Below are 16,174 nucleotides of genomic sequence, written 5' to 3'. Positions count from 1 at the left end.
AGCACAATAAACACTCCTAAAATTAGAACTTGCATTATATGATACATTATTAGGACAGCATCTCAAAAGTTTCCTGCTTTTCTAAAACACAAACATTAGATTTTCTCAAGAGCTCAAAGCCTTGCAGTTGAGGCACAGTTCTGTGAGCTCACTTTCTTTACAGCTAATCTTCCAGTCTACTAGAAATTAAAACAGCCTTTTTTTTCCTGCTGGGCATAGAAACGTTGGGAATTTTGTAGATTTTTCCTGTTCCTATAGTTTGATTTCTCTTAGTCAGGTTAGGATATGAAGTTTTTCTTCTCATGCACTTGAATCAGATATTCAGATAGTTAAGGACACTGCTGTGGCAGTATTTGAAATTTGCAGCTTTCTTATTCAAACAGAATGGAAATGCTAGTACAGCACACAAGCTGAGATGTCCATATACCCACATAATTGAGATGTCTGTGTGCAGCTCTGGCAACTGTATCTTAAGGACATTGCAGAACTGGAAAAGATGCAGAAGAGGGCAACCAAGATGTTTCGAGGCCTAAAGCACCTTCCTTATGAGGCAAGGCTACAGTATCTAGGGCTTATAAGTTTGGGGGAAAAGGTAACTACAAGGAGACATGATAGAGGTGTATATCTCTATACAGTGATGCATATAGTAGAGAGAGTGGACAGAAAGAAATTTTTCTCCCTCTCTCACAACACAAGAACCTGGGGTCATACCATGAAACTGAAGACTGGGAAATTTAGGACCAACAAAAGGAAGTACTTTTTCACACAGCACATAATCTATGGAATTCTTCCATGGGATGTAGTGATGGCCACTAGCTTAGATGGGCTTAGACAACTTCATGGAGGACACTTCTGTCAATGGCTATAGGCCACCTCCTGCCTCAGAGGCAAGATGCCTCTACATACCAGTTGCAGGAGAGCAACAACAGAGAGCATGCCCTCAGCTCTTCCCTGTGGGCTTCTCAGATACATCTGGTGGGCCACTGTGTGAAATGGGATGCTGGTCTGGATAGGCCTTGAGCCTGATTCATCAGGGCTGTTCTTATGTTCCTCACAAGCAACATCATCATTTGGATGTTTTTCTGGGCAAAACGAAGTTAAAGGCAATTCTGCTAAAGCTAAACAACCAGCTGCCTTTAAGTATAGATTGCCAGGCAACTCAGAGGGCAGCACTGGCAAATGCATAGGTATACCTTGTTTTTCATAATAGGAAATGAACAAGAAAATTTTAGACGTTTGAAATAATTGAATAATGAAGGCCTCTGAGGGCAAGTTAGAGTAGCCTTAGTTCCACAGAGGTTTTCGTCAGATTTGGTAACATTAGAAATTCTCGAATATGAGGTTCTCAAGTCTAGTGTCTACCCTTTTCAAAGTAGTCCAAAATCAATTTGTTTCTCTCTGTATGTTTCCATTAGAAGATATCTGGCAAGAGATATATTAAGATGACCTTTCAGAACAACCCTACAGATTTTGTTCATCTATGACAGATCCAGAAGCAATCTTGCTGGAATTATCTCCTTTATGGTTCACATAGGTTTTGTTTTCATTCATAACCAATCTAAGAATTATACATACATACAGGTAGTTCTTGTTCTGACACTGAAGACAGATTTTTTTTTTTAGAAGGCAGCCCCAACTCTTCCCCACCCCCGTCTACATCTACCTGTTGAATCAGCAGAACCAAATAACTGAAGAATAAATGCTTGGAAAGGGTATGTGGTAACATCTGCCTTGCTGTTTTAAGGAGAGTCACATTTTAAAGATTTGTTTCTTTTAAGAAAGATGTTAAACATATGTATGTATTCCTTAGCATCAGCCTTTTCTACTTGACTGATGTATTCAGTCATTTCTCAGAATGGGATAATGAAATTATGTCTGAAGGCGTCAATCTACAATTTAGGAGAATGGGATGGTGGTATATGAGGTGATAACTATTTGTTTAATTATAGGCCATATCAAAATGATGGCGATAAAATAAAATCTTTACCCTGCGGGTAACTAAAATCAACTGTTCACCTCATAATTTAAAGATGTTTTTGGACAGGACGGGGCAAGCTCAAGAGGAGAATCTTTTCCTATCCACAAAACAATTGCTGAGAAAAATTATATTCTTGCAATAAAAGTATTAGTTTGAGGAAAAGATATCTGCAGTCCCTGTAACAAATGTGAACCTGTAAACTGTAGACTAATGGTCTGGTAAGGCTATCAAAAAGATGCAATGCATTATTGTTTTTTCCTATGTGGTGTTGTACTCTACAGCTTAAATTCAAGTCTGCTTCCCTGAACTTGTCTGCTTCTAAATGCATTTTTAAAAAGCTGTGCTGGCTATTGAATTTTGTGTCAATTTCTCTACCTGTGGGGAAACAGCACACAGGACACTAAAATAGCCAGGTGGTTGTAGAAAACAGCTCTATGAAACACTGAACCCTACTACTTGGTCCTCTTCAAAAAGGACATTTCTAGAACTACTTTCCCTTGAATACAAGGATTAAAAAAATTAGATTGTGATAGCAACAGCCAGTGCAAACTATGTTTATATGAAAGTTCCATTCAATTCAAGTAGGTAAATTTTAGGATTACAGCCCAGAACAACCAGGTACATAATGCTGCACTGTAGTTTGGGATTATTTGATGAAGTTATGTCTGCAATTCTAAACTCAAAGCCACAGAATAATTTGTGCTAGAGTTTCAACGTTTGAAATTAGAACAGAAGTGTTTCTGAGTAGCTGCAGAATGCATTTTCCACAGAGTCATCATGGATTAGAGAAGTGCTTCTATACGAAGTAGTCTTTCCAGACCTTGCAGCACTTTAATTTCTTTTAAAGATACTAAGTTCTGGACTCGGAACATTATAAACATGATTAGGAATATGCTCTAGCTAAATAATGGGGTTTCATCCTACCAGAGACTGCTATAACCGGCTGTAATTAAATGACGAGGGGTGGGATGCTCAGCTACCCGTAGGATTCCCTTCCCCCTGGCGGAGTGACCCAGCAGGGAGGCCGAGAAGCGATAAAGAAAGAGAGCGTCAGTCCTCAGTGCATGTTTTCTACCCCGCGCTAATAGCTCCTGAGTGGGTAGAACTTGCGGAGGGCGCGAGACAAGGAAGACCCTGTCCAATAGAACGGTCCCGAGCAAAGAGCGCGAGCATTTTCGCGGTCCTGAGCAGGCGCCTCAGCCTCTCATACAAGAGCGCGCGCCAGCAACCTGCCTTCCACACCCTTCCCTCCCCCCTGCCAAAGCTCGCGCGCGCTCTTAGCCTTTAAGTCTCCTGCTGACGACGGCAAAAGTCAGGGGAGGGGTTTTTAAAAACACTGAACGGCAGTTCCACCTCTCGCGAGCAAGCATTGGCCGCCGCCGCTGCCTCTCGCTTCAGTTGCCGTCGCCTTATTGGCAGTCGGGTTGAATTAGTTCCTTCCTATTGGCTCCTCTGGTTTCGGGCACCAGATTCAAAAGTTTTAAAAGTACCCGGTAAAGAAATTCCGCCGAGAAGAGGCTGAGGTTGGCAGAGCAAGCAGAAAGAAAGAGGACCTAAGAGGCCCACGTTAGACAAAAAGAGCACAGCGCCTACGAATTAGCCCGCCATCGACTCACCCGTCCAGGTACCAATGCTGGGTTGAGGAGAGAAGAGCAAAGCGGGGACATGGGGGAAAGGAGCTGCGAGTGCGAGCTCCCTAGCAGAAGCAGCCGGGCTGGGGCTTAGCTCTGGCGGGATCAGGAGAAATGGGTCGAGAGAAAAGAAAGTGCGATTTCGGCATGTGGGCACATCCTTCCAGCCCGGTAGCGGGTAACTGGCCCTGGAAGCGAGTCCCGCCGGCGGGAGAAGCCTAGGGCTCTCCCGCGTAAGGGACCAGGAGAGAAGGCAACTGTGTGGCAACTGGTGAGTCTCTCCCTTCTCAGCCAGGAGCATTTTGAGGGGGGCATTTCTCCTATGCCTTCCTCCGAGCGGAGGGTTGTGGAGCTCAAGTTAATCGTAGAGCCCAATCCTCTTTTCCCACTCGCCCCCTCCCCACAAAGACACCCCTTACTTGCCCAGCCTATTCCCCCCCCAACACGCTTTCATGAAGCACATGGGGAGGCGAGGGAGACTCGTCTGAAACTGGAGAAGCAGAGCCCTCCTCCACCCCACTCGCTGGGAAGCTGAAGGCGACCCTGCCTGCCTTGAGGCGGTGACCAGTATCTGGCGGGCACCGTTTCTGAAAAGCGCGGACTGGCGCATGGCTCCCTCTCCTCGCGTCCTGGGTCGCGCCACACGGACAGTGGGACATTGGAGGGGGTGGGGGGAGTTTGTCGTCTCTGGCCCTTGGCGCTCTCACGAGGGACAGGGCTCGTCAACCTCATATCTGCCTGGAAAGGCCAGTAACAAATGAGCGCCCTCCAAATCATTCAGCAAGTTCCAACTCTCCCTTTTCTAATCTCCCGCGCTCTGTTAAGGGATCCTTTCCCTGTCACCAGCACAAGTCAAGAACTGGGGAGGGGGTTGGCTGCAGGAAGCTGCTGGCCCAGAAGAGAAATGCAGGAACGATGTCCTGTTCAATGCACATGGTGAAGGATGTGAGGGCACACTCCTTTGGCTCAGCTACACAGAAACAGCCATTCTCCATAGCTGCCCTAGAAAGAACCGTTTCTGTTGAAAAGTGGTATATGAGTATTATAAATAAATACATATAGGCAAATATTTCTTCTGATTTCTCCAGGGAAACTTGCTTCTCACCCATACCCTTCTCAATAATGTGAAAGATTCTGTCACCCAAGCATGCACATCTCTTGCTACTCAGCATGTATAAGTAGTGCAGTCTTCCATGTGACCCTTTTGCTTTTATAAATATGTGTAATGTTAAGCCCATGTTGTCAGTTCTTTGCAAGATGCAATTCCCACTCTATAATGCCAGAGAAGAGCTTTCAGATTTTGACCTTCCTTGCTATTCAGTGCAATGCTTAAGAAAAGTAAGGTTATCTACATGCAGTTCAAGGACATCAGTTGTATTCTTATTGATCACTCCTAGGTTCTATTGCTGATTAGACTTGGAAAAAGGCTTCTTCGTCCAACTCCCCCCCACCCCAGTATTGTTGAAGGAAGGCCTTCTAATACCCTTTGGGAAAGCAGAACAGGTCTTTCCATGGGACCCAGCTGGAAAAAGCAGGAGGAAGCCTGTGGTTTGGGTGGCTGGATGTTAATGGCTTAGCATCATAACAGAAGAATATTCAGTTCAGGGTCACATGGTCTAATACATGTTAATTTGCCATCATCCTGAAGCTTTCCAAATTAATTCCGTCTATCTTGGAAACTATATCATGGAAATATTCTGGCAATTAAAATTACCTGAAGGCAAATCTAACAGTATCTTTTGTAGCAATAGCTGTGCAGATGTTAAGGCTAACACTTTTTGTATTTCTTTTAGGATACTGATCAGAAATAATTAAAGCAATCCCCTTACACTCTGAAAATGAAACGTGATTTTAACTGTTACCATGTTCACTCTGGATTTTCACCTTTAAAGCCAGCTGGAACAGACACAAGATCAGAAGAATCCTGTGTTCCTAATTATGATGATGAGTTTTGCAAAGACTGTGCTAAAGAGCATCAGAGGCGATTGCATAATAACCTGCATCACGGAAGCCCCAAGAATGTCAGCATCAAAACTGAAGGAAAACCTGTACATAACAAAGAAAACCAACAAGTATGGAGGCGTGTTGGGAGTGCCAATGAAATGGACAATCAAAATGAAGACAGTGGATATTCATCTATGCTGGGCAATCAACATGAATTGACTCAACATGATGATACTTTGCCATTGGCGGGAAACCTCATTGTTACACCAAATCATAATCTCAGTCAGAAAAAGCATTTGCTTCCAGTTCTCCATTTTGAGAAACTTGTTTGTTCCACATTGAAAAAAACTAGTAAAAGAAATCCAAAGTCATGGGCTGCTTTGTTAGACAAGATGGTTTCCAGGGGAAGTATAGGATTTACAAATCTAATTGGCAGAAAAATGGGAATTGATAGATTGGATATTCTTGGGGAACTGTTCCACAAAGAATACAGACATCTGTTAACAAACATCTTAAGACACCTCAGTGATATGGACTTGATAAAGTGAGTTCACTTAATTTTGTGTTCATTGTCAGAAAAATAAGTCTTGACCTATTAACTATAAGAGCTTTGGTCAAGGTCCAGAGATTCTAGCAGCAATAGTTTCTAGTTTTCTTCATGCAACAACAACAAAATATTTATATACTGCTTTTCAACAAAAGTTTCCAAAGTGGTTTACATAGAGAAATAATCTATCAGTCAATAGAATGGATTCCTGTCCCAAAAGGGCTCACAAGAATGCTGCGTGAAGAATAACTGTACGCATAGCTTGTACAGGGGCTAAGCTACTCATATACAGCACTGGAGAAGTGTTAATTTTTCTTCTGCTCACAGTGCTCTAGCTATAGATATTTGTGAGGCTGAAATTCAATCCTGAAGAGAACTTTGACTTTCACAAATGCATCAGAATAACAATCTTTATGTGTAATTTTTGAAGGCATTGATAGAAAAGCAAATCATGTTCCTATAGTTAAACAGTGACTCTTATCCATCCTCTTAATTTTCATTTATTCTAAACTGAAACAATTTCAGAATAGAACAGGAATTTGTTTAGCTTCTGTATTGTCCTAATCGCGATACCAAAACTTGAATTTTACTTTTATCTTGACCAGTTTGGAAGCTACTTTGACCACTGGCCCCATGTGATAGACACGTTTTGTCCTTCTCCCTCAGTGCACCATCTGGTGTAATGCTGGGCATATTGGCAGAAGTGTATTTTGTCAAGTGATGGGATAGGATGTTTCTTTTATAACTTGAGTTGTTTGTTTTCACAACAGTGTGGCCAAAGTGAGTACAACCTGGAAGAAAATTCTACAGGATGACAAGTGGGCTTTCCAGATATACAGCAAAGCACTAAAATACCTTTCTGTAAGTTTTCATAACTTCCCCCTTATCAACTGTATCCATCTTGAAAGGAGTAATAAATCCTGTTACTGAAGCATTTAGAAATTGGAATAGGCACCATGAAAATATAGTTTCTTATAAGCTTCTGATCTATAATAAATCTGGTTAAGGAAACTTGCTCACTTTTCTCAGGAGTCCACAAACTTTGGCTTGGCTTGCTAGCCAGCTGCTATTTTGTAGTCACAACCAACCCCTCCCAGAGTGCTCTGGATGTACCAGGGAACTCAGAGAAGGGCTGAGATCCTTGTTTAACTTCTTGAAGAACTTCTGTAGTTTTTCCTGCTGCTGCAATTGACCAAAAGCTTGGGATGAGTGCCTTTGGCTTTGTCCCTTCTCTGTGTCTGAGCTTTTTGGCTCCTGCAAAAGACCTTCACTTCACTGCCTTGGAGCTGTGCCATCAGCACATCTGCTTCCTCAGTTGACTACCTATTCTCTCCAACTTTTGTTTGAAACTTCCTTCCACAACATGTACTCATCACTTGGCAATTTCTTTTCTTAAACTATTTGTAAGTAAACATAACAGGTTTGAAGTGCGTGAGTTTTAGGTAACAAAAAAGGGTATGCCCCAAAAGGAAGTTCAGTAGTACTTGCTTTTGTGCACAGGAGTGTAGCCTGAGTATATGCAAGTCTGCATTGCTCACACATTTAATGTGTGATAAATGTCCCTTTCCAACCTTTGCTTCTAGGGAACTTCTCATTTATATATGAAGCATATTGTTCTTCCAAACTAAGCTGTCTTAATAAGAATTCCTTCTCTTAACAGAATTCAAACTCCTGCAAACAAGCTGATACAAGAGGATATGTTCTTCACCGAGAAGCATTAACTCTTGTTCAGAAAGTAGGAACCATACAAAACAGCTCATCTAAAAAAGTATCTAGAACCAAGGTGATCGACCAGAGCACTCATAATATTTCTTCTTACAGTCGACACACACAATTTTCTGAGGTAATACATTTTTAATTGTCAGCGTGTTTACATGTTTAATGCTGGTTTTAAATTATTTTAATTTTAGTAATTTTAATTGTTTAACTGATTTAGTTTTTATTTTAATTGTTGTTTTTATTTTGATGTAAAGCGCCCTGAGCCATTTTTGGCAGGGTGGTATATAAATCAATTAAATGTCTTTCAGTGGTGTCCAGTCACTGCCACATTATTACTAACAACTTCAGTCACAATGATTCAATTTCACAGAAAATTCTAATTAAGCTTGGGCAAATCTGTATTTAAGTATGTGAAGCTAGACCATACTTAACAGCATACCAGGCTCTGATTTCACTTTGGATGTTGCCACCTGGAACTAGAGAAGACCATAGTTCCTTTTTCGACTGGGAAAGCAAGCTGGAAAAACATGTTAATTTAGGGAAGGAAAATGATCTTTAAATGTGTCTTTTTCAACAGGTTGCCAAGACACTGAAAAATACGGAAAGCCTCAAAGTCTGCCATCGCTGTGGTTCCCCCTCAAAATATGATTCTCATCTACACAGGGCAATTTGCATACGTGAAAGCTGTGGCTTTGACTTTTGCACAAAGTGCTTATGCACTTACCACAGTGCCAAGGACTGCGCAACTGGAAAGCCTTTGAAATCAAGCTCCAGACTAGGACCTCTTCCTGGTACCAAAAAAAGCAAACAGAATTTACAGAGATTATAAATTGTTTAGGATAAACTAGTGTAACTTAACACTTGATTTGAAGGCCCAGAAGAAGAGTCACTGTGAAAGTACTGGTTTTTTATAGCAAAAGTTTTAAAAAATATCTTGGAGTTTTTTTCAGTAGTTATAGTTTTTAAAAGGTTTAATGTTTTTAATGAACTAAATGTCCTATCTACCTCCTTTAAAAAAGATTTTCTGTAGAACTTTAAAGTATTCATATGTGTACAGGGGCGGGGAAGGTTAGGCTTGCTTGGTTATTATGGCAAGTAAGCTGGTCAGTAAAATTTTATGGTACATGTAGGAAATGAAGGCAGAGTAAACTATTTTAAGGAATGAGCTTTGTTTTAATTATGTACTCTGACTTCATGCCTTCTGGGAGGAAATGCTTTTAAGTGGAATTAGATCGCATATCCACTATTGGTTTCCAATGTATTTTTCATGCACTCGGGTATATAAACCTATACCGCTGGTATTTGCAGCCTAAAATATTTAATTGACCAATCCTGATGACTAGTTTCTCCTCTACATTTCTCCAAATCCTGTTTGGAACTTTATGTATATACTTGTAAATACTTAAATATTTGTCTTGTCCTTTTTTCCTGAAAAATAAATTTGACTTTATAAATGCATATCAATATTCATTTGTATATCATAGCACATAAATTGCATATGACATGTCCATCCTTGCATGGGTGAAACATCATGCATAGGGGAGAGATTGGCAGGCATCCTTCCACACTCCACAGGTCCTTTGTGTGCATGCATTTCAGTATACTGACCATTGGAAAGGCTTGGATAATTTAGTGAGGAGTGGGAAGACAGAGTGACTATATAAAGAATACACAGCCTCGCACTTCTTTCAAAGGCCACTGTATTATGAAGTGTGCAGAAGACCAACGAGAGCGGGAATAAGGCAACTCCACATATGCAGCTGTGCCCACACCAAGATGGATCATAGCAGGGCACTGTATACTCTTAAAAGTTTGAGCAGCACAGAATCTGATGTAAGTTCTTCTGCAGAAGGCAAGATAAATCTCTGCTATGCTTTCAAAAACGGTGGAGATGTGTGGGCTGAGGAGGAACTGACTTACACACACACAGAGAACCCTCAGATGCTGGATATGCACCGAACAACCTGAACCCTTGTGCTAAGGAGGCGTGTGTGTGTGTGTGTTTGCACATGCTTCCTTCCTCCCAAGGGTGCTATCCTCTTGGTGTAATGTACTAAATAAAGGTGGCTTGGAGTGATGAATATGTGAATGGAAAAGGGATTTGAACTCTGTGGGCACCCTTATAGGCTCCTTGTCCTTAATGTTTCTGGAAGAGGGCCACATCAGGGATTGATGATGGAGCCTCTAGGATATGGCTTTCCAGATGCATTGTGGAAGAGCATATATCCTTGCTTTCCTTTTTTTTTTTTTTTTGAATGATAATGTAATATGTATACTTCAGTTACTAAAATTCAAAATTGCCATGAGGAAGTGTTATGCATGATAAGGGATATTAAGGACATTCCTTGAAGTGATAGATGATAGTGATTATGCAGGCATCTGGATATCTTCTCTGCTGGTGTAGGAGGTCGCCCATCATGGGTTATCCCAACCCACATGCTTCAGGAGGAAGGACTAGAACACCGAAGAACCTCAGATAACCCCCTAGTGGGTAGTTCCTTCCAGTTCTTTTCCTGCCTCTGCTCCAGAGGCCACAGCTCTGTTTTTGCAGCCTACCTTTGCACACCAGCTTCTCCATTTTTTGCTGTTTCCCTTTGTCTCTCTTTCCCTTGTCTCCTATTTGCTAATATATATCCATTTTTTTTCCTGTCCTTTCTCATCTCCCTCTGCTCGCTGCTGGTATATTTTTCGCCTTTCCTCCTGCTTGTTCCTCCAGCCTGATGTCAGCCAGAAGAAAGAAAGTGAATGTCCTGGTTTTCCAGGCAAAGCACACACAACAGCAGCTTTTCCTGCTGAAACAGCGGGACTTACAGTGGAGGCTTTCGGCCTTGGGGAAACCAAGAGGGAGCTCCGCTGGCACCATTGGGCCACATCTGCTCTCCTCATGCCACAGGTGGCACAGGGTGAAGGCTTCTGAGGACAAGGCCTTTAAGGACATTTTGGTCAAAATGAGACAAAAGGAAGGTGCTTCCTTCCTCCAAGAGAGTGGAGAAAGAGCCTTCATGCAGGTTCAATCAGTCTTACAGGGCTTTTCGTCTGTCATTCAGAGCACAAGATTCTCCAAGGTCATCCAGGCCATATTGGCACAAGGCTAGAGGCCAGGGCAAGCAGTCCTTTCAGGCACAGACCAAGGCTCATTTTTCCACACAGACCAACGGCCCTAGAAAGCAATCCATTACAGCAGGCCTACTCAACTTTGGCCCCCCATCTGTTTTTGGACTACAACTCCCATAATCCCCAGCCACAGTAGTCAATAGTCAGGGATTATGGGAGTTGTCGGCCAACATCTGCAGGAGGGCCGAAGCTGAGCAGGCCTGCATTACAGTCAGTCCACAAAGGTGGGCGGATATGTTATGGACTTCAAATCCACCTCATATCTATGGGTCCTCCAATCGCTTCTCAGGGATGCCATGTGGAACTTCTACGCCAATCCCAGGGCAAATATATGCCTACCTTTCGCCTATCCAGAAACCTTTCAAAGCATCATGGACTACTTCAGGCTATATACCACCTACTCCACATACAGGCCATAGAACCAGTACCCACTGCCCAGAGGGAAAAGGGAGTATACTCCATACTATTAACTGTTCCAAAGAAGGGCGGTGTGGGACCTGAAGGCTGTGAACAAGTTTGTGGTAAAGAGAAAGTTTCACATGGAGGTTCTGATGTCTATTGCGGAAGCACTGCAGAGCAGAGACCTTTTGGCACCCACAGACCTGAAGGAAGCATGCCTGCATATTCCAGTTCACCCAGAGAACAGGCATCGTCTATGCTTCTGCTATCAACATTAGCATTATCAATACAGGGTGCTTCCATTCGTCCTGTCTTCAGCACCCAGAGTATTCCCAAAAGTCCTGATACCCATTGTTGCTCACCTGAGACTGCAGAGGTTCCACTTATACTGTTATATTGATGACCTCCTGATGTGGGCCAGATCTGCAGGGGAAGTGGCACTGGCACTGCAAAAGACACTGGTATGCCTCCAGGACCATGGATTCCTTGTGAATGAAGAGAAGAATAATTTCCTACCTTCACAACATCTGCAACACCGGGAGGTGATTTGTAGATACAACAAGGGATCAGTTTTATCTCTCCCCTCCCCCCCCCCGAAAGGATGAGCATCATCATGTCTCTTTCATGGGAAGTGGTAAAGAGTTTGTCAGCAGACATTTTGCTACTGGCTGGCTGTTGGATCTCATGGTGGTAGTGGTGATGGATTCGGTGCTCCAATGGACACAGATTCTATCTTTGGCTGCTCCAATGGACACTTCTGCCATATCAGTCATGCATGGCCTGCAAACACAACCTGCATATCCAAGTCATAGAGAATTTCAGATGATCGTTGCATTAGTGGACAGCTCTGGCAAACCTGTCAAAGGGGAAATCCTTCCAGGATCCCAACACTTCTGCCATACAAGTCATTACTTACATTTAGGAGAACCAAGACATATGCTCTGTCATTCTGTGAATCCCACTCCATTGGGGCAGCCACCCCCTCTGTGGGTCACAGTTCTGTGAGAGCTCCATTAAGTCCTTTTGCCATCGGAAAGGCTTCCATTTTCATGACCCATTGATCGTAATTCCTTCCACTTAGCTTGGAGAGGGCAGCGCTGCTCACCTGTGGATCCACACAGTCTTACTAACTCGCTCAGCTGCTCTTTAAAAGGAAAATTCTGCTGCAGACTCTTGGGCAGCTGGGCTCATAACCCCGTTAGGGTTTGTGATTATTTAGAAAAGCACTAAGGATGCTACCACTCCAGTTACAGAGTGTGGAATTTAGTTGTTGCAGCTATTTAAGTAACACACATGGAGATCACTGTAGAGAGATTTATTGGTGAAGTACATTTGAGATGGGAAAGACCTATCCTATCTATCAGCTACATAATGAATAGGTGTGGGTGGGGGAGAGGGGGGTTTCCATCTGCTCTCTAGGAGGGAAGGAAGAGGACTGACTCACTACAGGAAGTGCCTGAGGACTCAAAGCAGGGGTCATAGAGTAGAGGCAGGTAGAGACAGGCAAGGACACCCTCACTAGCTACCTCTGCTCCCAATGCCTTTAGTGGTCATTAGGATAGTTGGTGCAAAAGGTCGATGCACTGGAACTCCATATCCAACATGGAAATGACCCCGGAGGTCATTTCCTGCCACTGTTTTGTTAAAGGAAGCCATTTTGTGGCTCATTTTGGTTTTAATCCACCCACACACACAGTGAAAAATCATGGGGAAATGGGGGGAGTGTACTTCAGGGGGCATTGCTGGTTAGCTGGAGGCTTGCAGAACATAGTATGGCACTTTATTCTGCCCTTATAAAAACAATTTTTTGGCCATTGTCCCCATGATTTTTGATCCTCCAGGAACCTAACCCCCTAATTAGCATAGGTACAATGACTCATTATTAGCATTTTTTGTTACTTGAAGTTGTAGGCATGGAACAGAACCCCCGCAAATAATGAGGTATGCCTGTATTTTAATGTGGGACAAACCACTCTTTCCACATAAGATTCCTTGAGAGGGAAGAGTAAAGTGGCAAAAACCTTCCTAGAAGGGGCTGAGCATTCCTAGGTCTGAAGAGGTGTGTGACTAAGGCAGACCCAAAATGAAGAGTAGAATACTTCACCCATGAGTTTGTTATTAGATTAAAAGAAAAAGAGTATGCATTAAGAACAATTGTCTCGTCATAAACCATATTGGGAGGCGGAGGGGGAGGGAGAGGTTTTCAGTAACCAGGCAACTAATTTTCCTCACGCCTCTAACTGAACTGAACTCTCGCTTATTACGTCCAGGCAGGGACCTTCCTGCTGTCTCCAGCCTCCAGGCTGTCACCTTCCATTTCCCCAGCAGCTTCTTAGCCAGCTGCTTTCTCAGATCACTCTTGGAACAAAACAAATCAATAGCACAAAGCTTTCTCTTCTGCTGGTGGCTGTGAACGTGGTTCCCACCCAGTTGATTTTCCCGGGCTTTTCCCCTTGAAAGGCCCATCCTCCCAGCAGTTGCTCTGAGGTCTAGCCCTCCCTCAAATCTTTCTCATCACTGCAGCCACATTTACAAACATAATAACAAAACCAAACGCGGAATAGGAGGTTAAGAATGTTACCACCAGGGACATCTCATGCCTGTCCACAAAGAAACTATGAGAACTATATACACATCTATTGCTCTATTTCTGTAACACCTCAAAACTGACACGTGTTAAAATTGGAGACAGTAATGGAACAGAAGGAGGTTAAGAATAGCATATGTATATGCATATGTATGCATATGTATATAATGCATATGTATATAATGGCAAATGATAGTTCTTCAAGAGTAATAAATCTGAGATTCCACTTATACACAGCACAGGGACTGGTTCAGATGCTTGGTGCCCTCCCCCATGATTGCCCATGGGAGTATGCTAAGCCATCCTGGGGAGATCTCATGGAGATGCTGATTGTATGAATAGACACAGGCACACTTTATGTGATCGCTGTAGTTATACACATGGGTCTCACAGAGAGATGAGACAATTAGCTTTTGAACTTCCCTACAAACTCTCTCACTCCTACAAATAATGGTGAAATGGTTTTGCTACACTAAGAGTATGATCACCAACCATAATCAACTGCTTTATTTTATATAGCCTTTTGGCAGCTCTGTCCCTAAAGATTGCCACCATTAGACCACATGGCATATAGACATTGATATAGCTCATAAATATTAATTTAAAGAATTTAAATCAGCTTGTCCCAGGCTATGAAAAGCTTGTCCAAAACTTTATACCAGGGGTTAACAACCTATGGCAAGTGTGCTAAAAGTAGCTCAAAATAATTTTGAGATGCCCCTGTGCTGCAGTGTTCTACTGCAAAGCATACTGGTGCTGCTTGCAAATGCACAGAGCCTCCATGGCGCCTAAGCACAGCTCCTTCGTCATAGCAATGCAGCTCCATAATTTCCAATTAACTGAAATGTCCAGCCCTGTGCTTCTCAGGGGAACGGGGCTGACCATTTCTGTTAACTGGGAATCATAGTGCTGCATTGCTACAGGGATGATGCTGTGCTTAGGAGCCATGGAGCTTCTGTGCATTTGCAAGCAGCACCTGTGCGCTTTTCAACAGTACGCTGCACAGTGGGGGCATCTCGCTTAGAAGAATTTAGGCTACATGGTATGTCAGCCACTGCTAGTCCAAGTACTGGCATGAAATTTTATATAGAAAAAGTGTAAGTGTGTGTGTGTGTGTGTGTGTGTGTGTGTGTGTGTGTGTGTGTTTGTTTGGAGAGGGACCTTGTAAAAATGTATTATTGACACTTGAAACTTTAAATCGGAGTGAATAAATGACAACTGAAAGGCTGCTGACTTCTGCTTTAAAATATTTCCAAAAGATTACCATCTTTTGGTTTATAACAGACTCTGAGCAAATGAAGCTTTTGAAAGGATACATGTTTAAATGTAAACATGGCTGTTTTAGGCAGCTGTTTGTAATAACAGTGATACACAAGTGATGCTATAAAATGCTATGTTGCTGTAAAAATTGCTGTTCACATGGGGACAATCTTTTCTATTGCATTCTTGAACTGAACTAACCTTTATTTCTACCACTTTTCCCCTATGACTGCCAAACTGTGAAGTGAGCAACATGCTCTGAAGAGAAGCTGCCACATGATGGTGCTGCTGAAGCATTGCATAAAATGTCCAAGCAAAAAAAATGCTTGCTGATAGGAGCAACAATATTTTTTGGGGGTAAATTTTCTGAAGATAGAAGGCCCAACCCAGAACTTTTCTGCTGACCCCTTATGCTGGTGAACCTTAGCTGGATACCTGTTATAGTCCTGACATTTCAGTCTTGCTGTCGTGCTCCTTGAAGCAACATTTTAAAACTAATCTTGAAATGCCTTTTACTTTCAATTTTATATATATTTAAAAACAATGGAAAAGTAGAGGAGGGTGAAAATTTGGATGGTACTCAGAGGCGTAACTAGGGAAAACGGCGCCCGGGGCAAGCACTGAAATTGCGCCCCCTCCACCGCGCCTCCCCCGCCGCCGCCCCCCCGGCATACATCTGACTGACACACATGTGTTTTTCCCTCACAACAACCCTGTGAAGTTGGCTTGAATCTCAAACAACAGAATTATGATGCAATGATGATACACACCACATTATACTTAGGTTTTTCCTCACAAGCAACAACCCTGTGGAGTTGGCTTGTATCTCAAACAACAGAATTATGATGCAATGATGATACACACCACATTATACTTAGGTTTTTTCTCACAAGCAACAACCCTGTGGAGTTGGCCTGTATCTCAAACAACAGAATTATGATGCAATGATGATACACACCACATTATACTTAGGTTTTTCCTCACAAGCAACAACC

General features: G+C 42.7%; 1 protein-coding gene across 1 annotated transcript; it reads left to right on the top strand.

Moving 5' to 3' along the window:
• Positions 1-5,447: 5,447 nt before the first annotated feature.
• Positions 5,448-9,277, top strand: FBXO5 (F-box protein 5). The gene is made up of 4 exons (XM_053293157.1): positions 5,448-6,097; positions 6,871-6,961; positions 7,761-7,943; positions 8,397-9,277. The coding sequence occupies exons 1-4, from the start codon at positions 5,448-5,450 to the stop codon at positions 8,646-8,648; spliced, it is 1,176 nt and encodes a 391-aa protein (XP_053149132.1). The 3' UTR covers positions 8,649-9,277.
• Positions 9,278-16,174: the final 6,897 nt, after the last annotated feature.

The sequence above is a fragment of the Hemicordylus capensis genome, chromosome 1, assembly GCF_027244095.1.
Source record: "Hemicordylus capensis ecotype Gifberg chromosome 1, rHemCap1.1.pri, whole genome shotgun sequence".
Taxonomy (NCBI): Eukaryota; Metazoa; Chordata; class Lepidosauria; order Squamata; family Cordylidae; genus Hemicordylus; species Hemicordylus capensis.
The sequence above is the reverse complement of the archived record's forward strand: the minus strand, read 5'-3'. Positions and strand labels throughout refer to the sequence as shown.

Bases quoted from the DNA above. Each gene is read 5' to 3' on its own strand.
- FBXO5 (XM_053293157.1), top strand. From the start codon at position 5,448: ATGAAACGTGATTTTAACTGTTACCATGTTCACTCTGGATTTTCACCT. The intron at 6,098-6,870 runs GTGAGTTCACTT...TTTTCACAACAG, and splicing joins AGTGATATGGACTTGATAAA to TGTGGCCAAAGTGAGTACAA. The intron at 6,962-7,760 runs GTAAGTTTTCAT...TTCTCTTAACAG, and splicing joins AAGCACTAAAATACCTTTCT to AATTCAAACTCCTGCAAACA.